This window comes from Mastacembelus armatus, chromosome 5 (genome assembly GCF_900324485.2).
Source record: "Mastacembelus armatus chromosome 5, fMasArm1.2, whole genome shotgun sequence".
Taxonomy (NCBI): Eukaryota; Metazoa; Chordata; class Actinopteri; order Synbranchiformes; family Mastacembelidae; genus Mastacembelus; species Mastacembelus armatus.
The window spans coordinates 12,365,291-12,391,857 of NC_046637.1; the positions used below are offsets into that span (position 1 = coordinate 12,365,291).

Genomic DNA, 26,567 nt, shown 5'->3' on the forward strand with positions numbered 1-26,567 from the left:
TCAATAGGCCTATATTAGCACCCATTAATACAGCAATTTTCCAAAAGGTTATCTACCTTGCACACACAGCAAAGTACAGACCAGCATGGGTTTTGGTACATGCAAATAGAAGCTTTCATTTTGACCCATCAATCTGAAGAAGTATGCATTGTGTGCAAGTGTGCATTAGATTTTAATTTTGACTTTATCATGAACAGGGAAAAATCATTACTACACAGTTGCATGGTCTGTCCAACTGATCACCTAATTTTATTTATGACACAGAGCTTTAAATGCTTTTGGTCTCCTGCTGCTGGGAAGTGTGCCAGAGCTGACCTTATGGTATTTCAACAATTCCTATTACATTAAGAAACCGTATCTTTCAGACTTTACCATATTAATTCACCTCCCCTTCCAGCAATCCTTTCTAACAGAAAGTGGGCTGAAGTCACAGGGCAGCCATAAACAGTAGAGGAGTCGGGGCACAAGTAGGCACTGCACAGCTCAGACTGTGATCAAGTGCTAAGTATATGACACAGAGGGGGAAAAGGATGTCACAGATCTGAGCACTAATGGATGTAAAAATCATAGGAATTATGACACCAGGCATTACAGATCATTGACATTGGTAAAATCTTTGTTGTCTTTAGTTCAGATATCTTGGTGATTTAGATTTTTCCTAAATTATCTATTTCTGTAACTGATTCCATTCGCTGATGTGCCCATTTTGAAATGATGTCAGCCAGATGGCATCATAAATAGAGAACAGTCAGTGTGAACTGTCAAGTCTAGTGTGCTACCAGTGCTGGCCACTGAACAGCCACCCTGCTACATACCCAGAGTTCTTGCTTAATAGAGCAAATAATCAGACTTTGCCACCAGCTGCAGCACAATATCTCCACTCACAGCACAATAGCACCCAGTACTGTTCTGCCACACAATAACACTTAAACAGTGGTGAGCAGCATATGGTATGAAGTCTCACAAACAAGAGGTTTTTTTGTCCAAAAACAGAAAACTAAGTCCTTCCACAGTCAACTATGACTAATACTAAATACCCCCGCCCCACCTCCCTCCCGATTCTGCTGGCAATCCTGTGCTGCCTGTCAAAACATTCAGAGATCTGGACACTATTCAACTGCAGTGCCAGCAACATCTGAATCGTTCAATCCCAAAAGAACTGTCAGTACCATGCCTGAAAATCCAGCAGCTTGGCCTGTCATCATCTGACACTGCATTTCTACTGTCTCCACCAACCCCAAATAACAGAATTAAATCCATATGCCAAGGCAAATTCTCAACACTGCAAAATTCACAGCAGTATTTAATTACTGAAATGTAATAGTGCAGCAGCAGATAATACCAGTTATTGTGACTATATATGCAGATTGTAGCATCATGAGAGATGCTGAAGGTTCAAATGTGAAAGGGGATCAGCTTCTTCTATTAAAATATAAGTGACTGGAGTGAAAAGCAAAGATATTCCTGGCCATGAGAGAAGGTAGAACTGGAGGTCAGTGTCCGTATGAACTAACAGCCACCCACTACTGAGTCCCACAGCACCCTGATCCTATCAGGCCCATAACTACTGAAAGGTCACCATTGTCAATGGTCCAGAGGCACAGTATATGTGGACGGTCAAATTCATACAAAAATAACACTGGCTAAAAGGTAAGCTTCTCTCTTTGTTATTGAAACTGACAGCAGCACTGGAGATAAATGAAGGTGACAGTGCCTCAGTGTTAGCCAAGCTGACAGCAGGTTAAAGGTGACTAAGCAAAAGCAGGTGGATAGTTAACAGCACAGCTGATGACAGATTCCCAGGTGGATACTGGGACATTAGCAGCAGAGAGCACACCCAGCCAGGGCCAGACTCTTAAACAGAACAAAGGCAGTGTGAGCAGGGCTAGATCAGAGCTGGATGGTACCTGGATGAGTCAAAGCAGCTGATCTATATTTAGGCTCTCTGTGTGTGACTGTGACTGTGACTGTGTCTGTGTGTGTGTATGTGTATTCAAAAGGGTGCAGGGTGAGAAAAAACTTCTCTAGCGTTAGTTTACCAACATGTAAAAGGATGATAATTAGGAAATGTGCTCATGAAGTAATATTGCTAAAAGATATCCAGCTCAACTTCTTACATTTGAATCAACAATGTACAGTTTTTATCCTTTGATCTAAATGCATTTTTTCTATTAACCACAACTGTTTGTGTAATATGAATAGGGTATCTCACAGGGGAGAATTACCATCCAACTATATCTGTCCAGTACTCCCTTTCAGCTCTAAAGTGAGCTGCAGTGTCTTTCAACTTATTGTTTCGGGTTTTCAGTGCACAACTTCAGTTTTTCTTCACGCTCACCAGTGACATTTCCAGGCACAGCAGGCAGCTGTTTTCAGTGAAAAACCTCTCAACCCACAGCAGGCAGACTCAGTTAGCAAGTACTGCAGCTAGTGAACATAGCAGAACATTTAGCGAAAAAGAACCAAATGTCCCCAATAGCCGGTGCAAACTGACACAAAGCAAAACGAAATGTGAATATTGGATTTACATTCAGCCAGTTACCTGAACATGTCTCATAATAAATATTAATGTTGCTATAAACAGACAGTTGCTTGCCAACACATATTGACTACTAAAGTGACAATAAGTTAGTGTTGTGTTTTCAGCTTGCTGTACTGCCCTCGAGTGGCCACAAGTCAAACTCAATTAATACAGGTTCAAAACAAGGTGAGTTTAACATTAAAGAAGAGGGTCAAATGATCTTGGATCGGTGTCAGATTTTCCATAAGAAATAAGATTTTACAGAATCATGGAAACATGAAAGCCATATAGTTCTTTAGGGTAGTTGAGATGTGACAGCTTTATCAAGGACAAACTTGCCCTTAATGTGTTTTTTCCTATAATAAACTCTGTTCACATTCCAGTCCACATGGGTGAAATCAAACTAGATCCTGTGTTTGTGCACCACTGCTTTTTTAGCTTAAAGGTGACCTGGCAGGCATGGCAAATGTTTTCATCTTCTCCCAATTCTGTGTGCAGTAAAAAGACTCCATTATGCAATTATATCAGCTATAGGCTAAAGCAGAAAAAGCTCAGGGCTCACTTCCCAACTAATAATTGCTGACAAGACAGATTAAAGCCAAGAAGGAAAGATGTTTTGAGTATGATCTGTCAGTGTAGATGGCCCACAGGCCATGATTTAGGGCTCTGTGGACGGAGAGGTCTCATTCTGATGTGCTTGTGTCTTACTTAAGATTTCAAGATCAAGTAACGTAATCAGCCACTTGGGACTAGGAATCATTTTAGTTAGTGAGAGGTGTGAATAAATATCAAAGATTAAAACACCTCAGCATACATAAACTGCAAACAGTGACAGTAATATCACTTGAGTCAATTAACTGATGAGTCAAATGACAGAAACTGAATCAAATGTTTCTGCAAATTTTGAAATACAAATGTTAAACATGCTTTGAGTATGTCATGTCTGGTAACTAACATTAAAAGCACTAAAAACCTGCACTACAATATTCTGAATGTTAATACTGGACAAATGGACAACATATGAAGCTCCATAGCTTTATGTAGCTTTATTATCTCATTGTTTTGGCTTTATTTGTGCATATGAGACAAGGCTGCTTTCATCAATCCCCCTGCCATCAGCAGTTAGCACACACACCAATGAATCCACAACTTTATATTGTTATCCAGAAGTATATATGTATATGCATTAATAATAGAAATTGTACTGCTTCAAAAATATGATTTTTGAAAAAACTCAAATACTGGAGTCCCTGTTTCTATATTGTCATAATAAGCATCATAATTCTGCAGACAATATTTAATGTTAGCCTGTTAAATGTCACACAGTGTTTGATATGCAATTATTCAGAGTGTGCTGTACTTTTTGCAAAATGTTTGTGAAGCAAAGGAATTTAGGTAAAGGTTTTTTTTTTCTTTTTTATGTAGCCTAATAGTTGTCTCTTTATACTCTCCAGGCAGTTTGCACTGAGCGGGCTTACTTACACTAAGCATAAAATTTGTGAACCAAAGCATAACCAGTTTTTCAAGCACAAATCTTGCTTTTATTTAAGGAAATATCGCTACAGACAGTATCGCTACAGACAGTATGAAACACGGACAGAAAGTTCTATTTATACAGTTAAACAATTTCGATTTTGTAGTGTAGACAACAAAGATATTTTCTTACAGCTGTTTGGTCATGCTTGGTGTCCCCACTACTAATTAACTGCGCAGCCATTGGGGAGTAGAGCATACTCAGAGTCTGGCTGGCACAGCCGCTGGCCGCACCAGTCTAATCAGTCTGTTAGTCATTTCCAGGAGCTGCTCTTAGTTCAGCATGAGACAGAAATAGAGCAGTGCTTCCTTTCTACTATTTGGATGTAACTGCAAAAAAATGTGAATCCCCTGTAATAACAGCTAAGAAATCATTGCGTCTGAATCCCTGCCAATCCATGAAATACTTTCATCATATCCCTGCAGCCTGCCCCCATGCTGACTGGATTGCTGCACCTCCTTTTTAGTAAGGATTTTATCATTTAGCAGAGGGCAATATATGGTGGCTACATGCTTACTGAGGAGATACTCAAAGTCACCATTTGTACTGTCTGATGTATTCATTACAACAGCACAACCAAAAAGATAGAGAAGACAACACCTGGAGAAACAGGTGAAGAAAAATTGATATAAAAGCAAATTTAATCTAGTGCTGTTGGTTCACATGTTGGTAAACAAATTATCAGTTTATAACAAATCTGAGAGATTTTCCAAAATCAATGTCATACCACAGTGTGAAGTTGTACATCAATATTTTTTTATAGCATATACCTGTATGTCTTCTTGCTAAGGTATTGTTCAATGTCTTTACCGACTCAAAGTGGGGTCCATCTGGGGAACCTGTATTATGCTGATAATACATTAGAAATAACTAGGTTAGGCATCTTCAAAGGCTTGAGAGGACTAATGCACACTGGCTTTAGCAGCTGTGGTGATGTACTGCACCTCAGCATTAGAAGCACCTAACTAATGAACACTCTGCAGAACAGAACCTGTATTGAGCTTTGCCAACTGCAACATTATTTGACCAGTACTGAACAATCCAATTTGTTTAACAGCACCTTATGCCATCCGCTCTGATTTATACATTAGCAACAGTTGAAAGAACGATGACACATAGTGCAAAGAAATTCATCACTTTAAAAACACACTGGTTCTGAAGATGCGTCCAATAGATTTCAATGAAATAAAGATGTACTGTTTGTTAGATATGATACGATGAGCAAATATAAATATGTCAAAGGCTTTGACTGTGATGTGACTTTTAGTGACGCTCCTGAAGAAAGAACACATTATTACTGCTTTCAGGATTCCCAGAGAGAGCAATAAACTAGTGATGATAACAAGAAAACAAGAGTAATGCTTGTTATAAGCACCCCAGTGCCCACTATTCTCTGTCTCCAGTCTCAACATAACTCCCCATCAACAGAATATTGCTGTAACCAGTACAGGATATATATCTGAAGAAGATATATTTACTATTAAAATATTCAACGAAAAAGATACCTACATGTTTAACAAATATTAACAAACCAAAGTTTACCTAGACACAGTATTAACTAGATTTAATGATAGATGGATGTTTGTTTTTTGATATTGTGGCTGATAAACACATATCATTATCTGACATACAGTTATTTTATTCAGACTTAATACAATATTTTGACACTTGGGCCAACTGAAGACTTTTTTGAGGCTGTTGCGAGGTTTCCACAAGAATCTGGTACATTTGGTGAATTGTCAAATCTAAAGGTCAGATGCATGCCAAAAATTCAGGTCCACATCAAAACTTTAGCCAGATGCCAGGGCTGCAAAAATGTCAATCACAACCTCTGAAAGCCCACCATGTTGCTTTCAAATGTCTTTTTTTATGACCAACAATCCAAAGCTCAGAGAGTCAGTTTATAATGACATAAAAAAACAAAAACAGCAAATAGTCACTTCAAAAAAGCCTGAACCAGCAAATATTTGACATTTATTGACATTTGTTGTAGATTAATTATCTGTGTGTCAGCTAAGTGACCTTATTCAGTAATGTCATTATTGAGGCTAGGAAGAGGATGTTAAAGTCTGCAGATGATAAAACCCAGTGTAGCCACATTAAAATTATGAAGTATCTAATAATAAATATTTGGAAAATTAAATATTGTTGACATAATGTAAATGATCAACATTTAACAATGATCTTATGAATAAGAATAAATTAATTGTGCCTCCACCATTCATTTACCTTTCTGATACATTTAAAGTAACTGAAACAGTACTGTGCCAACACTCAAGTATTTGGGACACTGAGACATCACCTGCAGGTATGGGAAACTCACCTGACAGGCTTGGTAAAGCAGCTGATGTTCAAACTTCTTGATGCCGAGGATATTCTGGAACATTTCGTATAGCTGGTCCTTGCTGAGGATCAGCTCGGAGGCTGCACTGGCAGTCATGCGTTGCTGTGCCTTGCGTGGATCCTCATCACCACGGTAGATGGTGTCAAACTTGGCCATCCAGGAGCTGAGCACCGTCTCCTTGCTCAGACCATCAATCTCTGGAAGGCTGCGCACGCGCTTCTCAATGTGCCTCTTGAACACTTCCCTGAAATCATTGGCTGAGAAGCCACCACTCTGGACCATTTTAGCGACACGGTCACTCTTTAGGAACACCTACATTGTGAGAGACCAGTGACACTGATTGCAGTTATGTAAGGACATTGCGTTATAGAGTTCATCCATCCATCCACCCATTTTCTATACCCGCTTTTTCCTGAAAGCCAGGGTCACGGGGATCTGCTGGAGCCTATCCCAGCTCTCTCTCGGGTGAAAGGCAGGGGTACACCCTGGACAAGTCACCAGTCTATCACAGGGCTACATATAGACACACAAAGACAGACAACCTCACACACTCACACTCACTCCTATGGGCAATTTAGAGTCACCAATCAACCTGACATGTTTTTTTTTGGACTGTGGGAGGAAACCGGAGTACCCGGAGTAAACCCACGCAAGCACGGGGAGAACATGCAAACTCCACACAGAAAGGCCGGGTTGCGAACCCACGACCTTCTTGCTGTGAGGCAACAGTGCTAACCTTATAGAGTTCATTTTACATTTAAAAATTCAGAGGTATACATGTAAAGCTGTGACTCAAAACAATCAAGGTTGCTCTCTGTCTGCTTCTAATGACAGACTAACAATGACAGAGGCAGATGAGACTATACTGTCACAACATAAAGCGCGGTAACCATCAGAGCTCAGTGCTTTGTCGCTCTGACAGTCTCGTTTTATTCTTAGCATCCTTCATGGCTAAAAAGCAGGGAGTACTGTACTAAAACACAAAGGTACAGTGGTACATTAGCCTTCATATTTGGTGTATGTTTCAGTGGAAACTGCCAATTAATAAAATGTTAAGACAATATTTTGGTTTGTGAAAATGATATACACACTGCAGACAAGGTGCTAATAAACCCAAGAGGAAAAAAAAGAAGAGTAAACAGAAAATAATTAAACATTTGTGTTTCATCAAACCGTAATTATTTTGACTGCCACAATTACAGTTCTTGTTCAAAAATATGAGTGCACATTAATAGCAGCACTCTAATTCATTGTCAGGTGTAGGAATTGCCTCCTAACCTACATGTTACAGAACACTACCAAAAACACATTATTATAAAGCACCTCATTTTATCACCCTCCCATCCTTAAATTCTAGTATATTTTACATTTACATTAAATATCAGACACCAAATTCAATGTTAGCTGTCACAAAGAGGTCATCCTGTAATTAACTCCTATGGCAGTCTAGTGTATACATTTCCTGAGAGTTACAATCTCAGACCTTGTAACGTATGCATGGTAATAATGACTTTTTCATCTGTGGCTTAAATAGAGAGGTTGGAAAAGATGGCTGTGTCAGCCACATGCTCTGACTCATAATCTGTGCAGTGAAAAGCTTCAGCCACCATTTTAACCACTCAGTTGTCTGAATGCTGCTTTTCACAGGGAATAGCAAGAGGACTGTGTAATGCTTTTTCTTTTTGACTTCTCAAGCTAAAAAACTGTTTGAAATCCTCTACAAAGTGATCCAGATGATATTGTGTACCTACAGAAACAAATAGTATATACCTTCATGTCAGAGAATTGTTGAGGAATAATGGCTGTTGAATATTCAGGTGTATTTTTATAGAGAGAATAGACAGAATAAAGACATGCATGAAGGACATATATGCACAACACAGTAACTAGTTTGAAAGCATGTAGTCCCTGGATAACACAATAGTTTTGACTGTGATTGTACTGCTATGGTTATGGTGAATGGTTACCTCAAAGTAGCTCTGCACAGCATTAATGAATGCCTCATCAGCCACAATTTGTGTATCTCCATTGAGGAAGGCCTGAAAGCGGTCCTTGGTTTGCTGAAGCTGCTGCTTGGTAATCTGCGAAAGCAAGGGAAAACAGTGGACAGCTTCAATTTAAAGCCATCGTAGGAAAATATGTCAATAATATGACTGTTCTGCACATGTTTTTGAATGTCTTTTTACGGGTACAGGGCTTGCAGAGTGGCTTAAACATTCCTTTCCCTAGAAACCTCCATAATTCTCTCCTGGGGAAACACCTTGTACTCCCAGGCCACTTGGGAGAGATGTAATCCCTCCAGTCTTTCCTACTGTAGGTCTACCTTTCTATCCACTTTTAGCCATTATGCTCTGAAGACTTCTAAAGGTAAACAGCCTGGAGGAGCCAGTCTCACTAAGTGCCCACATCACATCAACTGGCTTCATGCAATGAAAATGAGCAGCATCTCAATAACAAGATCATACCGAATCTCTGAGCTCCTTGTGCTTTCATATGGAGTGAAACCAGGAAAATCAGGAGCCACAATCTAATTTTTCCAATCAATAACCAGAGATTGTTACTGCAAGTCAAAAATTGACGGTCAAATTGAGAGCTTTGCTTTATCGCGCTATACTGTATTTCTAACTAACAGGCTGATACAAATAATACATCACTACATCCAGTGTCCATGGTCAGTCTTCTAATGCTTTTACCATTGTTCCTATATTCTTCCATTTTCATATTGTCAGAATTCAGCTGGGGGTAGTTTTGATTTTGGACCAATATACAGACACAAAGCAAGAGTGGTGAGGATTTGCAAGGTTTTATTATTATGTGAGCTGTCAGTATAATGTGAGCAAGCTATATGGCAAAAACATATGAGAGTCCAACTTACATGAAAAATCTGAAGAACAAGATGGTAAAAATGACTGTTAAAACAATGGTAAAAATGGAGACATGGTGACTAGTAAATTCAAAGCTGTGACAATGATGATGACAAATGTAACCATAATAAAAACAGGTCATTGACATGAATTTGAACCCATAACCATAACCCATAACCAATGATCTGCAAACAGGTGATAGAAAGAGTTAAATACATGAACCAGAGTGATAGAACACAGTTGAAAGAAATTGGGTACACTGATGTGAGTAATACTGAAGATCATGAAGCAAGAAGAGACAGGAAATAGAATAAAATAAAAAGCAAAACACTCACTGGCAGATCATTACAGACATTCATGTTAGCTTTAGGATAAATTATCACTTAACATCATTAGGCGTCTGCCCATCCCAGCTGACACTTGGTGAGAGCTCGGCTACAAACTGGACAGATCACCAGTCTGCCACAAAGCTGACACATGGAGACAGACATTCATGCTCACATTTACACCTACGGACAATTCAGAGTCACCAGTTAACCTAACCTGCATGTGTTAGGATTGTCAGATGAAGATGGACTACGAGGAGGAAACCCACATGGACACGGGGAGAACATTCAAACTCTACACTCAAAGGCCCTGGTCAGTCAGCACATTTCAAACCAAGAAGCTTTTGCTGTGAGGCGACAGTGCTAACCCTTGTTCCACCCCATTTGTTATTAGCAAATGCAAGCAAGCTAAGCTTCTACACAAAACATGCTGACAGCAGGATTTAGGAAAAGCACGATTATGTGTAATTGCTAGTGTGGTTGCAGAATCTGAATCATGCTCACATTCTGTTTGTTATATTTCATGCTGTACTTTAGAATATTTATCTATTCTTTTTTATAGAGATGTGAGGTTGTCTTTTTAGTTCACTCACGAGTCTCACTCAGGTCTAGATGTTCTTGAATTGATTTCACACATGGTTACTGAGTCAGTGACCTAACAGTCAGTAGAGTGAGACTCTCCCAACTACATTCAATCTTACAGTTCAAGCTGTTGTATATCAAACAAGCACAACGACCTGCTGGTAATGTGTGTGTTTGTGCTCGTCCAGCCACACATTGCAAGTGACAGACTTTAGTGTAGGAGTGAGATTGAAAAGCACCACATATCATGTGCCTATGAGGCAATCTCAACACCATCTGTGTGCCCATCGTACTACCCCAGTACTGCTTCAGTACTGTTCAGAAAAAGAGGATCATGTAACATAACACTTTGTTATGAGCCAAAGTAGAAGGACCCAGGTCCGACCTAATAGGAACAATTTACGTGCTTATAAATGCTTATAAACACATAAAATACAAACACTGATAATAGATAATATAATAAAAAGATAACATGCCTATCAGTAAAACCAATACAAAATTAAACTCAGTGTATCTCAAATCATTTCACCAAGGTGTCACTTATAAATTCAGCTAATATACGATTCCTGTAGCAGAGTCAACCTCAGAATGAAATACCACCTAATGTTCAAACATAAAAGATCCACTTACAACACATAACAGTACATCAACAACATCAGAGATCGATACCTGTGCCTCTGCCTCAAGGTTTCAGGTTTATTCATCTTTGCAAATGATTCAAGGGATAGTGTTGACCATTCCTGCCATGTCTTAATAGGATGTGGTGTTCAAAGAACATCCTGAGGCAAGAAATGTTAATATTAACAACAGTATGCAAATCACTCTGGTTTGTGGGGCCACTTGGAGGCTGAAGTAAACATAATCATAGTTGTTTGCAAGTGAGAGGGTCAGAATAAAAACATTACATAGTCTTTTGCCTTTGATTAACTTATGACATATGTGTATCATAATGTAATGGTTCAAGTTAATGTAATACCCTTGATGTTGGCATATAATCTACAGAAGCATTCATTTGTGAGACTTTCATTAACATTCCCATGAGCAATAATAGCAATAATTTTATATAGCAGTTATATGTATAGGAAATGCTTTAATAAATGGAAAAGAAATGTGCATAGATGCTCAGGCTGAAGTATCAGCATGCTCAGTGATGAGACGCAAACAATGTAAAAATATGAAAGAAAAAACCCCAACTCAAGAAAGCAGTATGAGTAATGGGTAATCTATAGAGGTAGGATATGGACTAAGGCAGTTTCTGGGCTGCTGTGCTTTTGAAAAAAGGCACAAAAACAGACTTGATTCTAACTGTCAGAAATGTTTTAGGGCCATTCTGGCACTGTGTTTTTAGAGGTTTCATATACTACAGCTTTCTGGAATATAACCACACACTAGTAGATACAGTATAAAAAACAAAAAGGGTAAAAACAATGTCATGGCTTCAAGCCTCTCAAACTTTATTTTATACTATAAGGATTAAGCTAGATATTTTTGAGTTGTTTTGGAACCAACAATTTAAAGATACTGAGGTAGGAAGTGGGAAATCATAATTGCCATTTTTCACCATTATTCTTTCATTTTATTGAACAATGAATTTAATTTTTATAATTGTTAGTTATACCCCTGGATATAATCCATATGACCAGCGGCAGACTGTGACTTATTAACTTTTTGTCTAATTTATGTATATTTTTACTTACAGCTGTAGAAGAACTAAAATCTGTGATGGGGAATGGGCAGTCATCCCATCACAGATTCAACACATTTGTTGTTTACCTGAAGGTTTTAGCATGAAAGGTCAAAGCTAATAATACTTTTGCTTGTGCTGACAGTTTCTCTTGGCCGATCTGACTTTATGTGACAATAGAACAAGCTGCTAACTGTTCGTGTCATTGCGTGTGTGTCTATGTGTGTGGTTATTTGGAGAGCTAACACTGAAACATAAAACAATAAACCAGGAGAAATGTGTTCCCTTCTTCCAATGAATAGCTTTGCTGCATAAAGTATTTATGACTCTCAGTTCTCCATGCTGCTTATTTCATTGCTGATTGGAGAGCTGTACTGATTAGTTACCAAGTTAATAGATGAGTGAAAGTGACTCTATTTTCATTAGTATTGCCAGATTCCCAAGACGTATTTTCCTGCTTAGCTGATATCGATTGTGGCACTTATCGAGATTGCTCTGTTACATGGTGATTCATTGGTTTACAATGAAGTAGGCAGTGACATTAATCACCCTTCACATATCAATAGTAGAGATATGCACATGACTTCAGCTTGGTGTACAGTAACTTCATTACAGTTCAAAATAACTATAATATTAGAGGCAGGGCAGATGGCCACCCAAACTGAGCCCGGTTCTGCTGGAGGTTTTTTCTTCCGTTAAAGGGAGTTTTTCCTCTCCACTGTTGCCAAGTGCTTGCTCATAAGGGATTTGTTGGGTTTTTTGTTTTAGTTTTTGTAAAGTGCCTTGAGATGATTTGTATTGTGATTTGGCGCTATACAAATAAAATTGATTTGATTTGATTTGATTTTGATTTGATTTGATTTGATTTGAGGTTCTAGTTTGACCACATAGCTGATTCAATATTTGCGTTGTTGTGCAGCATTTAAAAATTTCATTAAAAATTACCTTGACAATAAATTATATATCTATTTTATAGATACAGCCTTTAAATACAATTCCAAAGTCTCAGAAAAAAATACAATACAATACAACTTTGCATCCTCAATGGTAGCTACAACTCTGTACTCTACATGACAGCTTTTAAATGTTTAGAAAGTGTTTTATCTAATAATAATTTGGTCATTCATCTTTATCTACTCATTTCTCTCTCTCTCATATGAAGCACAGAATTTAGGCTTGAATATAACAAGTGACTAGGGGGATTTAAAGATCAGTCCCTCAGTCTTTGTCTGGATAACAAAGTGTGCATTTGTTGTATCCTTCCAAGTGTTAAGAAAGAAGGAAAGACTAAACCAGAATAACAGCAGGTCACAGCACCTGATATAAACAATAATTAAAACGATTAAGATTCTATTCGTATACTGTATATCTCTGAGATTCTTTAATCAACATGACTTGTTCAACAACATATCAGCTGTCCTTGCAGTGCTGTGATGAGTGGTGTAATTAGCTAATTGAATGCAGTATATACTGAACCTACTGTACCATAGTTTAGTGCAATAAAGCCTCTGCTGTGCTGACTCACACTCGAGCTTCTAGAAGTTATATAACTGTCCAACGGGAAGTTAAATGAAGGAGTTTTCCAAAATTCAGTGGCAGCAAATTAGATGTTTACTTTTTAGTGGTGGACAGTAGTAAATACACTAGTATGTATGCGGAAGGTAAACTTTACAGTCATGAACTCAAATTTATACGGTGATAAAAGAATATGCACTTATGTTCATGTGTTCAAGATCAGTTTGTTCATAAAACAGCTTCCTTCTATTGCTGCTGTTCGTTTTGAGTAAACATGGTATTGTTTGCTACACAAAGCACACTTTATTCATGTTACAGATGACACCACCAGCCCCTATCTGAGTAAACAGTAAACACTAGTACAGGAGCAAGCACGGCATGACAGCTGCACAAAATCTACCATCAACAAGCCTCATCAAACACAACACACCAGTATCGTGTAGTGACTGTGGTCACAAAACTACAATTATGCAAAGACAGATGCACAAGCTATTATCCTCATCCAAACATCCTCAAATAGATTTGTGCTGCGGACACACACACAGTGTTGTGTGAGTGAATACCACTTTGCTAGGTTAGTAAACAGTCAACTGTATACTCTGCAGACAGAGCCTGACACACAGCAAACAGGGATGAAACAGGAAGCCCTGGCTCTGTATAACCAATCTCCACACTGCTGTCATATTCAGGAGCTGTGACACCGCCGACATACACAGGAGAATATTGTGTTCACACGCAGCATCTTGCACTGTAGCAGTTATCCATTATCACCTTCATGAATGGAAGATTTATTGCAGGACTGGTGAATTAGGATACTACTTTTGTTTTAGCTACAGTAGGTGTACCTGATAAACTGCCAACCTGAGTGTATGCAGCACATTCTCCTGTTTGTATTCTAACCACTCAGCATTCAGAAACCTTACTTGCTAATGTACCATGAAGGTTTTATAGATTTTTTAAAACCAGATTTATATTGATCTTTGAAGGTCTCTAACTGGTGTAGAGCATCACTTACAGTATAGAATGAAGATGCACAGATTTGGGTTTGTATTTTTGTTAAATTGTACATAGCAAAGCACAATAAATTAGGCTGTAAGTACTTAACCAAAAAATTAAATGTGAGATTTTGAAAAGCATTTAAAAAATATTAAGTAATGAATGAAAGCAATAATGTTGAGCAAAAAAGAAAAACTGAGAGATTTAAGTTTGGTGTTTGACAGGAGTTGAGTGGTGTATTGACTCTGTTTTAAGGCATTGACTCAGAACATGTAACACCTGTGAGAAAGCAGCAGCATAAACTTTTGAGTGCCTTCCTGACATACAGCCTCATGGCTGCTCCAGGCTTCTCTTTGTGTCCTTTATGCCTATGTGAGACTCATCTGAGAAAAAGGGGAAAAAATTCAACAGAGGACTGCAGTAATGATCGTGCTGATCGTGTCTTCTCTTTAATATGGAAAATTACCACTACTAATCTCTCTCTGTCTCTCTCCGCTTTGTTTTTCCCAGTCATACCCAAGTGATTTTCCCTTTGAAGCAATGTTTTATATGGTTCAACATAATAGCAAACACACTCATGCACCCTTAGTGACCACCAACAGCCTTCTGCCTTCATTTCACTGGCAAAACTCAAAAGATATTTATGAATATGTATACAACTACAAAATTGTAGTTATGAGAAAAAAATGTCAAAACTGCAGGATAAAAACATGTGATTAGAAAAGTTTGAGAAGACAGAAAAATTATGTCAGTTTAATTTTGGTTTGCTGCATTTAGAGTATTACTGAGTAACTGACTGTAAATTGCATTATGATTAATATGTAAAAACTGCACAGGCATGTGTAGTCTGCTATTGTTCAAGCACAAACAAAACACACTGATCTATGTGAGGGTGCTCTATTGCAGTCTCCCAATCTTAATAACTAATCACTGTACTCAGTTTCAGATAATGTTAATGTCAACAGAAACTAAACTTGGAACCCAGCGGTAGTTTCTGTATTTCAGAAATCTGATTAGAGCAGAAGCTATTTTGACAGTCGATTGATCATTTAAGACTGTCAATGCCTGCTGGTTTTCTTAGGCTCATATGATAACAAATTGCATATTCTCTTACTGTGATTATAATAAACAGAATGTAATGCAGCTCCATTGTGTTCCAGCTTCTTTGCCTATCAGGGGACACTAATATCTAATGTCCACTTTCAGCAAACCAGCTTTCATTTTCCCCTGTTTTGTGAGTAAGACTGATGTGCACTAGGAGAAAGGATTAAATCTTACAGCAATCAGAAAATAATGGCAGAAGCCCTGCAGACTAATCTGTCTCAATCCATTCATGGAGCACGAGGACACATTAACCAATCTCAATTGCACAATTCTGTTTTATAGTCTTCACATCACTGGGATATTTTTGTTCTATGCCACCAGGATTAAGGTTGAGCATTTGTCTACTTAAGTTAAGATGCTGCTTCAGATGGCACACAAGATTACACAGGCTCTGTGAGAACACATAGGGTCTACTATAATTAACAAGTACATACTGTATTCTGAGAGAGAGCAGTTTGAGAACACACATCTCTATGTGAGGTGTTGTTTTCAAGCCAGATCACAGATACAAATTAGTCTCATATGAGAAGTTCTAATTCTTTTTTAAAAAATGCTTCCTTCAAGCTCAAAACCATTTATTCATATCCAGACACTTTATGGTGTAATGTTTGCATTTTTATAGCAATGTTATGAGCATAGCTATGCTGTGAGTACAGCCATTTATATCAATATCAGGTCATTGCTGGATTGTTTAAATGGGCAAATATGAGTCAGTTTGATGACTGTGATTGCTGCCTTCAAAGTAGTCAAACCTTTGGGAAAAGGCACTGCGGGTATTTTAACAAATAAAATCTTAGCTTTCCCTTTTTGTTATATACAGATAGACTAGATGTTTAATTTTTGAAGCTGTGATATGTAAACCTCAGTCACTGCACAGATTGTGGGTGAGAGGGTATTTCACCTGCTGCTTTTCAGCTGTCACTCTGGAATTCACAAGCCATATCCGTACTGCTGACAAACACCTTCATTCTTTAACACAAGCATTTATGAAACATGCCAAGACATCTGCTGCTGGATGGGAGAGACTAACATTTTTCAGCACCAGCTTTCAAATGCTGATTGACATGTTTTATTGTTAACTTGAAGCTTGTCTTTGACACCAAAGCTTCTTTTATTGGTGAAAGATGCCTTTTTTTAGGCAGAATACCATTTTAACATCTTACATAATGATGCAAATTATTTCAATCTTGTACTTGAGCTCTTATGGAGCCAGAACAGTGACAGTTGAACTTTGGCAGTGAAAAATAACACTTGGCACTGAAACATTTGTACTGAAAAGAAAAGCATGGGCATTGTAAAAAGTATTAATACTGAAAATAATTACAATCTTTCAGTTTTTGTTAATGTAAGTGTTTTTCAATGCCAAAGTTTTTTGTTTTTTTTTTCAGTTTCAGATTACTCTCACTCTCTTGGCGTGGAGGCGAGGGCTCTGAAGGGCAGGGCTAAGGGACATGATGTATGTTCTGCATATAATTTGCATATTAAGGAACAAACAGCACAGCTCATATGTCACCATTTAGTTTAACTACTAATTTTATCTTTAATTACCATTCTAAGTAGTGAAAATACACATTTGACTACGAGAAAACTCATTATGGATATCTAAAATGTAATTACAGACAGCAGTGTGGTTCCTTTAATGATAAAATGGCTCGCCACGGATGACTTTCACTGCCTAGTAATACTGTAGACCAGCATGAATTCAGATGCAGCTCCCAAACTGCAAGTCTGTCACTGTCCCGTTATTTCCACATAGTTTTGGTCTGATTTAAAGTTAAAGGAAGCAATTAACCAGTCATACAAATGTTACGTATAATATAATATGTCTGTATGTATGACATCTTGTTCAGCTCTACCAGAGTTTCAACATTTCTTAACTACTGTTCTAATGTCTAAATTGATGCACCCCAAGCCTTTGCAATCTAATGATTACTTCACTATTAAATTTTATTGACATTTGTCTTTCCACAATGTTTTAGCTGCATTTAATCTTTTTTAATAACACAAGTGGCAAATTAAAAGTGTTGATACTTTTACCAATCCTTATTGGGAATGAACAGATCAGTTCCAAACACAGTAAATTATCATTAAGTACAGTACCTTTTACATTCATTACAAGCCTATTAAACCAGCGCATGTAAAACATGTCCACAATAGGACAGCCAAAATCCTTTCCCAGGATCAGGACTCAACACCAAAGAGGAAAACTTAATCCTAGTATGACCAATTTGCATTTGTCTCTACTTTGCATTCTTCTCACAAAGCCTGGTCCACAATTCACAGAGCCTCTTCAGCATACTGTACAGTATTAAAATGCTGAGCCAAGAGGCACTCTATTAAGGAAAGCTCCTGGCAGATGAGTTTATTGGGTCAGATTATCTTCAGGGCATCACACTTTCTAATTGAAAAAAAGCTTCTCAATTCTGGTCAGTGTTGTGATCTATAAAAATCATGTGAGTTTGGTTAATCAGATTCCATTTTTAGGAGATCAGTTGCTAATCATTGATTACACTTGACTGTATAAAGGTTTACAGTAGAGTGCTTACCATGTTTACCGCTATCTTAGCTTACCATGTTAGCATAATAGCATATGCTTATTAGCAGCGGACAGAGAGGACAGCTATCTATATAAAAGTGGCTATATGACCAATGGACTGCACAGCAGAGAAGCCAACATCCAGATCCACAGAAAACTGTCCCAGAATGTCTTTTTAAATGTAAAGTTTCCTTATTCCTTCCTCTCCTCCGCCCTCACATGTATACTCCACCATTGAATGTCACTAACCCTGTGCCCTCTCTCTCCCCTAGTTTGTGCTCTCTCCCTCTCTCATGTATCTCCAATTTAATATGCACTTTTACCCCGAGCAGCATTTAATCAGCAGCAGCCTTCTTATACTGCTACTAGTGAAAATCTTTCAGAGTGAGAGCAAAATTATTTTCCTAGCCCGTCAAATGGAAGAGACTGTTATAGGCAGTCACCAATATATTTCATGAAGCAGCATGGTGCTTACTATACTCTACAGCCTGGTATGTTTCTCTGTGATAGCCCATCACTGCTGTTTGTTTGCCAGAGCTTCTAATGGATTATCATGGAGCTGCTCCACATGTTTTACCAAGGCCTTAAAGTCTACAGTTACAGAAATTGCTTGATTATAATGCTATGCATAATCTATAATAGTCACGATTGTAATATGCTACATATTACATAGTGTAGCCAACTCTCTCCCATAGTTTGTGCTCTCTCCCTCTCTCTCTATTCTCTCTCTGTACCTTCTGCAGGTGTCCCTGGTCCTGGAGCTGTATATCGCTGATGTGCAGTTACTGGCCCCACCAACCTTCAGTGTCTATTTGTTGTTTATTGTTGCTGTTCTTTTCTCTCTCCTCTATCCACTCACCCCAACAGATCGAGGCAGATGGCCGCCCAAAACTGAGACCGGTTCTGCTGGAGGTTTTTTCTTCCGTTAAAGGGAGTTTTTCCTCTCCACTGTCACCAAGTGCTTGCTCATAAGGGATTTGTTGTTTTTTTGTTTTTTTTTGTTTTTTGTAAAGTGCCTTGAGATGATTTGTATTGCGGAACTGAATTGAATTGAATTGAATTTCCTAAATAATAAATTATCATTTATGAACATCTGAGGAGACCATATTCAAGGGTGTTTGACTGCTTAGAGAAATAGAAAATAATCAACTTACATTTTAGTATTCACTTGCAATTATTCTTGTGCTTAAGCCAATTAAATTTGGTTTTAAAAATACACAATCAAAGTGTAGAGGCAGACTGTAGGCAGATAGACACTCTTTGATTTCTTGGCCTGATAGCAAGCACTGGATTGTTTGTCCAGGAATTCCCTCACCCACAGCAGAGGATTGTGGCTGCCTGTGCTACCAGATAGGAAAGTGCATTACTAAGCATACATTAGACTATCAGAAACCAACGCTGAGCGGGACTACAAACAAACACAAATACATGGAAACACTGTGGTTTACACCTCCCACATGCACTTGTGCATGAGTCAGCAGAAAAGTCAGACCATATGCCTTAAACTGTGTCCAGAGGAAGATGATTTGTCTGCAGATTAAAGAAAAATAACAGTCAGAGGCGGCATTTCCATAGTATTGTTTACAGTTTATACTCAGGTGAGTGCTACATGATCAGCCTAGGTTTAACTGAGCTGAATGAATCTTCTGCAGGTCCACACACCACACTAAATGCAACTTCTGCTACAAGAAGCAGATACTACAGTTTCACTGAACCATATGATGACCAGGTGCTTTCACAGTGTGAAGGTCCTCTACACAAAAATATGGTCATCACTGTATAATTGCCTCATTTTTTTAAAGACAACTGGAATTGGCAATGAAGGACAAGCCTAGATATTCTGTTACAATAAAATCCACAAGTCAAAGACAATGAGCTAGGGCAACTGTCCTAAGTTTTCCTTTAGTACAGTAGACCCCGTGCATGGTGACTTTGACAGTAAGGACATGATGACCCAAAACTGGCATTAACATCATTGGAGCACCTCAGCAGCTACATGAAGCCAGAATGTAGGCCTTGTCCCTTACAATAAATTATGCATCTCATCAGCTGACCTCATGTAGATAAGGGAATAAAAATTTTAATATGTACATATAGACATTTTTAATGAAATTAATTTCCTGTACCCCAATGAGAGAAGCTAGCTCATCTGCGTGATAGAGAGGCTAATAAGCAGCCTTCCTCAAGAGATATGTGCCTAAAAGTCACCTATATGTGCCTAAAAGTCACCTTGGGAGGCCAAATTGACGGGATAAGTGATGGCGCAAACGGGTTGGAACTGGGCATCTGCCAGAAAGGCAGAACATAGAAGCCCATACAGCTGCACATCTGAAGGAAAGCAGGACTTCGGTGAGATGTAGGCCAATAAGAACAATGACAGCGTTCTGGTTTAGATCGACATCCACCATCTCCTGAACGCCCTTTCACTTAATGGGTTTCTTGGGATCTGGGATTGATCTGACTTGTGAGCTTGTGTATAGATGAACATGGACTGCACTCAGCCTGCAGCTCTGCAGTACCATGTGCCTTTCCACTATCCGGAGCTTGGAGCGCCTTTATGTGCTCCTGTCATGCTCTGTGGATTTCAACATTTTGCGTCAAAAAACAAAGAGTGGTTTCACTGGGACTGGGTTGATTCCTGGCGCTATCGAATAGGCCTAGTGGCCAAACCCCCACTGTGGTGTACCCTATGTAGGTCATCAATGACAACATCTGCGATGGGTTATGAAAGGAAACATTTCGTCAGCATGTGCTTATTAGCTAATTATGGCTTTGCACCGAGGGCCCTTACCTTCTGCTGTCGCCTTGCCATATCTGTGGGCTGTTTTGCATTGAATGGGTAAGCGATGCATCGCATCACAAAAACATACAACTGCAGCTTCTTTTTCCGTTCTTCTTCCTCCCTCTGCAGCTTTTCCAGATCTTCTTTCTCCTCGCTAGCGGCTGACGGGCTTGGGCTGGTCGGACGAGCACTGCTGCGGCTGCTGCTGGGCGCTAGTCCACCCGAGCTCTCGCTGGTCCTGCTTGGAGAGATGCGGGACCCGGCCTGGGGGGCCATCGCCTCCTTGCTTTCCTCCTCCACTATCCCATCAGATTCCTCCTCGCTGGACGACGGATCTAACATCTTGCTCTATAGGTGATGCGTCCTTGCAGATATCCTACCCTACTAAATGACTTTTTTTACGATGCTTGCACCGTTGTCTGTTCCTTGTGTAGAAGTGGGCTAATATAGAATATGCCCGAAGTGAGGGCAGAGATGGGCCCTGATTGTACTCGCTCTCTGAGAGATGTCAGCAGTACGAGTTGTGCTGGAAGACGTTGAGTCTGCTTCACACTGAGCATCCTCCGCCTGCGTCGTCGATGCTTACGTCTTTTCTGTATTTTATTGGCCAGTCACTGCTGCGGATGTGAGAGGGGGAGGTGATAAGGGAGCGGAGGGGCGGGTCAGCCGGAGGGTAGTGTACAGATGAGGGGAAGGAGGCTTTTTTGTGTGTTTTTTTTTTTTAGTGAAAGCGCGGTATGGCCTCTCCCTGCCTGCCAGGCTGGAAGCAGACGTGGGGAGCTGTCCGCGGTCCTGAACGCATAACAGGAGCACCGACATCGAAGGGTGCGCGGCTCTTCCTTTACTGTAGCTCTTCATAAGGTCTGCAGTTTTACACCTAAAATGGCTGCCACAAGAGTTCTCTGATAATGTCACTGAAATGGGGAGGATTATTCCGGGATGCAGATTAGTAAATGCAAAATTTGCAGAATGAGCCGCCCCGTGCCGTGCGATGGTGGAGGGTGGGGGGAGCCATAAAGATCCAGCTGCTCGCAGGATGTCTGTACGCTTCTGATTGATTGTTGCAGCATGTTCTGGTATCTCTTGCCAGCACATTGGATCACAGAAGCTTTTCATCTACTAAATAGAAATTATGTGAATAGGTCTTCAACTAAATTTGCAAAGACTAGGGACCCTATTGCGACTGAGAATATAGAGATTCAGACTTTTACCGATGTGGAACACATATTGCAAAGATATATGTCTGAAAATCTTATCCAAGTTTCCCAACAATCCTCACCTTTCTGTTTAAAAGTGCTAGATATTCAAACACTACAGAATAATATGTTTTGAAAAATCTGCTGCTGAGATTTTTTTCTAGATTGTGAGCTTTAGATTTTGACCTTTCAAGCAAACCGATATGAATCTAGATAAGTTTCAAGCAGTTCAACCAGTAAGTGTTGTTCCCTTCCCAGATTTAAACAGGTCACAGAGGCCTGGTGAGATAGAGAAAGATGAAAGTCAGAAACAATAAACAGAATTTGTCTATATGTGTGTTTTTAGTTCCATTTTTGTTTATCATCCCCAGACTACTCAGATTTATCTCGCAACCCCTTGTCTGGAAACTAACCGTGAACTGTCAAGCTCAACCTTTAAGTCAGTGTGGACACAAAAACTCTAGAAAATTCAGAAAAATGAAAAGGTTTAATATCCCTACATTTAAAAGTGGTCAAATAAAGCAGTGAGTGAGTAACAGTGATATATTTACACTGATGTTGATTAATATTCATTGTGCCTGTCACAAACAAATAAATTCAAAGGAAACATGTAAAGTCTGACTATTATTTTGTTTGTGTGTTGACCAATATTCAGTGAAAATGTAAACAAATATGCAAATCCCATCAATGATTTGCTTAAATCCCCAGTTCCAAATGCTGTCTTTTAAAGTGCGCCATTCTGGAGGAAACCTTGCACTTTTATTGTCACATTAGGATGATTTTGCCCCCAAACACATCTTTTTTTACCACTAATGTTACCCTTCTGACCCTATATTATGCTCCCCTACCCCACTCTCGTGGCTCTGACAGTCTTTACACTGTAAACTCAGCATGCATATAGGATGAGGCCTGCATATTTCACCTCTAAGATTAAACATCTGGACTGACTACCTGCTACTTCAGATGCTCCTTATGTGTCTGACAAGTAAATTCCCTTCAGATAATGATGTTTTCAAAGACTTCATCTTCTGTTACGCACTAATGGCTCTTTGCTTGCCCTGACTTGCCATTTAATAGTGTCTCTTTAGTTTTGACTCACACAGCTGGTCCTTGTGTATTCTCCGCATGAGGTTTGACTGTGTTCCCCACAGTCCTAAGCTTGTTTTGTTCCCAACAGGCCATTGCCAGTTCCTGAGCAAGGCAGTTAATAGACTGACACCCCTCAGTTTTCAGCAACTGCACAGTCCTGAGAGCCGAGAGAGGTCTAGCACTAACCTAAGCAACAGAACTCTCCAAACCTTTTAAACATTAATAATTGACTGGTGTTCTCTGGCCTGCTCCTCTACTTCAACTAGAGTATATGCACATTAAACGTTGATGAAGTTTTGTCATGCAACAATGATTGCATTTTGATCTACTGTTTCAATTCCCATTGTTACAACAATGAACATGAAGTTTAAACAACACTCACCATAACCTCTAGTAAGTAACACAATCTTTGTTAGCCAGTGGAGTTCACCCATTTGAGGTTCAAAGATTATTAGATGCTTCAAAAAAGGAAAACAAAGGTGATATATTGAAAAGCTCCAGTATTAATTTTGAACCTTAGCATTTAGGCCAAAATGGATGTTTTTTTCTTTTTTGGCCACATGAAGCAGAAACAAGTTGTATACAAATCATCCTTTAATTTGATATAGCAAATTTTTAATTACACAAATACAGCATCATAATTTAACAAATTTTGAAATGACTACTTTGTTGTCAGGGGCGTTTTTAGCAACTGAAATAATCAGGGTATAAGTCAGGATTGCACAGGACCTATTCTAGGCATTATAGGCATTGGTTGGTTGGGAAGGTTTCACCTACATATAGAAATAATACATAGATAATGCAACAAAAACAGTTATAAAACATTCCCAGGTTGTAAACATATTCAAAGGTTAAAATGCAATCTAGTGTACTTTGTGTTTGTTTATCTTTCCTCTGGTACTGTATATTCAGTCTCCATATTGTTACTGGCTTTCTAGTGGTTAAAAAAAGAACATGATGAGCAGCTGTGGCAAGCCATTTTAACATTAAAGAGATTTCACCTGAATATTCATAACTGAATTTTAGATATTTGCTATTTAAGATATCATTTCACATTTCACTAGTCACATTTTGACTAGTCAAAAGCTGAATTACAGATATCTTTAATGGTTTTGTATGGTCATAATTCCAATTAAAGATATCTGTAATTTGACACATTTAAGAGATATCTTAAATATCTTTTTGGATATTCAAAACTAGTATACTACTAGTCATAATTGTAGATATCTAATTGTAGACTAGTCAAAAATACATTTTAAAATTCATCGTATCTTAAATGTGAGTTTTGACTAGTCAAAATGTAATTGTAGACATCTAATAAATGCTAAAACAGCGTAGTAGCACCTGTGACATCTAAAAAGGAGTTCTGACTGTAATTCAAGTTTTGACTAGTTAAAATGTAATTGTGGATATCTGAAATTCACATTGTGGATAATCAAAATTCAGATGCAGATATCTAAAAAAAAACTCCCCATTCAAGTCAATAAACAATTCTTACTAGTCAAAATGTCATTGCAGATATCTTAAATGACAGTTGTGACGAATCATAAATACATTATAGGTATCTTTAATATTTCCACCTACTGTATTTAATGTTTCCATAAGCAGAAGCATCAGCTGAGCCAGCTGGAGAAAAGGGTATTTGTGTGTATGCAATAAACTTCAAATAGACACGTCAATACATACAGCTTCCTTCTTTCCAAGTTGCTTAAAGTTTTAATATTTATTTGTATAAAAAATAATTGTCTGTCCACTCCTCTGTTGCCAAACAATAATTTGCAAAGGAAGACAAATGGTTTCATTGGTAAGACTTAGAGCAGTGTGCGATTCTTATGGACAACTTATATTTGACAGAACATGTTCCCACTGGATTGTGTTAAACCCAGAAGCTATGTCTGTAGGAATTTGAACGTTTGGATATCAACTTCGTTTCCCGACACAGTTTAATGTGATTGTTTTCTCATTTACCTTCGTTTTTCTTCTTGAACTATCCAAGGAGGCCAGACTGAATGTTTCCACCAGAACGTCTTTGCTATGTGTATACCTTCATCCCGCTCTGTCCCTCATGTGCGTCGCTAAATTACTGCCTGTCTCTCCGACGCGGTAATTAGTTCCCGCTTCGATCCAAAATCAGTTGGTGACCTTAGAGTAACCTTAGTGTAAACTTACAGTTAACCTGGTATTAAATAAGAGTTAATATAGAGTTAACCTGGTGTTAACTAAGAGTTAACTTAGAGTTAACCTAGTGTTAACTTAATGTTAACCTAGTGTTATTGTGAAACTTTGACAGAACCAAAAGTGTTCAGGGATGAGCCCAAAATATTCGGGGCTGAAGCCCAAATTGATTATGCCTAATGACGCTACTGACTGTTACCATGGCTACTATGATGAAAACTTTGGACATGACTGAGGTCATGCTTTAAAAAAATAACAACTGGCAGCAAAATAGTCAGATGTTTTATGTTGTCATTCATTATTTTTGTTCTGCACAATGTCATCTGAATTCCTCCTTTACTCCTGTGACAATGCTTGGTTACTTTGTCATTTGAATGCAAACATATGTAATTTTTCGACAATTTTTGTACTGATAAGCGTATCAAAGTAACTACAGAGTTGGGCAATTATTCTTTGTGGTGATGTGATCCTTTGCTAATATATAAACATTGATCATGTAATCGAACACTCCTGAAGAGCCACTCAGGAAAGGACTTTGTTGTGAGATTTTTTTTTTAACTGATGTTTCCAAGGTCAAGGATGAATTTTGAGCCTCAGTGTTCATGCAATTTAAAATGATGCATATTTAACAAAATGCTTATTTAATCACATGACCACTTATAAGCAAGTTTTTAAACAATTTCACGTTACTGTATGTTAAAGCATACAATCAACCTAGAGAAATTTAAACAACTGCTTGTTGAGATATTCTACTATACTACATATTCAACTAGGGGATGAGATGACTCATTTGAACTTCCCTTGACCCTACCCTATAGATATTTATTATTAATTGAGGTCATACTCTATGGGGACTGGCATGACTTCATCAGCACACTCTGTTTGTCTTCTTAACAGCCTCCTCTTCACCTTTTTTGTCTTAATCTATATTAAAATGTTTAAAGTACATATCCCAGAGTACTTAAGACTACAAAGAGTCAAAATGAAAATGCAAAGTCATGACCTAAAAACAAATTAAAGTTGTGTGTTTACTGTGTGTGTGTGCCGTTTTCAAAGTCATGTGGCTGCCTTTGGAGAGTTGACAAAGACAGCGTATAAAAAGCATACAGTGACAACCCAGACGGAGAAGAATAACTGCATGACAGTTTTCATGGCTTCTCTTCATTTAGAAACGCTTTTTGCTGTTACATGAAGCCTACTGTATACACAGTATACACACACTGAATATATTTTATTCAATATATACTCTTAACAAACAATAGAGTATAATTGAGAAAGAGAGAGAGATCAGACATGGGTGATTATCTTTGCAGTGACAT

The 26,567-nt window shown here is 38.5% G+C and overlaps 1 protein-coding gene across 5 annotated transcripts in view; it reads right to left on the bottom strand.

Moving 5' to 3' along the window:
• Nucleotides 1-21,309, bottom strand: part of cadpsb (Ca2+-dependent activator protein for secretion b) — a 64,933-nt gene extending 43,624 nt beyond the window's left edge. For all 5 annotated transcript variants that reach the window (XM_026306650.1, XM_026306648.1, XM_026306649.1 and 2 more), the window contains exons 1-3: nucleotides 20,798-21,309; nucleotides 8,367-8,480; nucleotides 6,379-6,711 (exon numbers count right to left, since the gene is read on the bottom strand). In XM_026306650.1, the coding sequence (XP_026162435.1) occupies nucleotides 6,379-6,711; nucleotides 8,367-8,480; nucleotides 20,798-21,130 (780 nt within the window). In that variant the 5' untranslated portion in view covers nucleotides 21,131-21,309. The remainder of the gene's footprint in view (nucleotides 1-6,378; nucleotides 6,712-8,366; nucleotides 8,481-20,797) is intronic.
• Nucleotides 21,310-26,567: the final 5,258 nt, after the last annotated feature.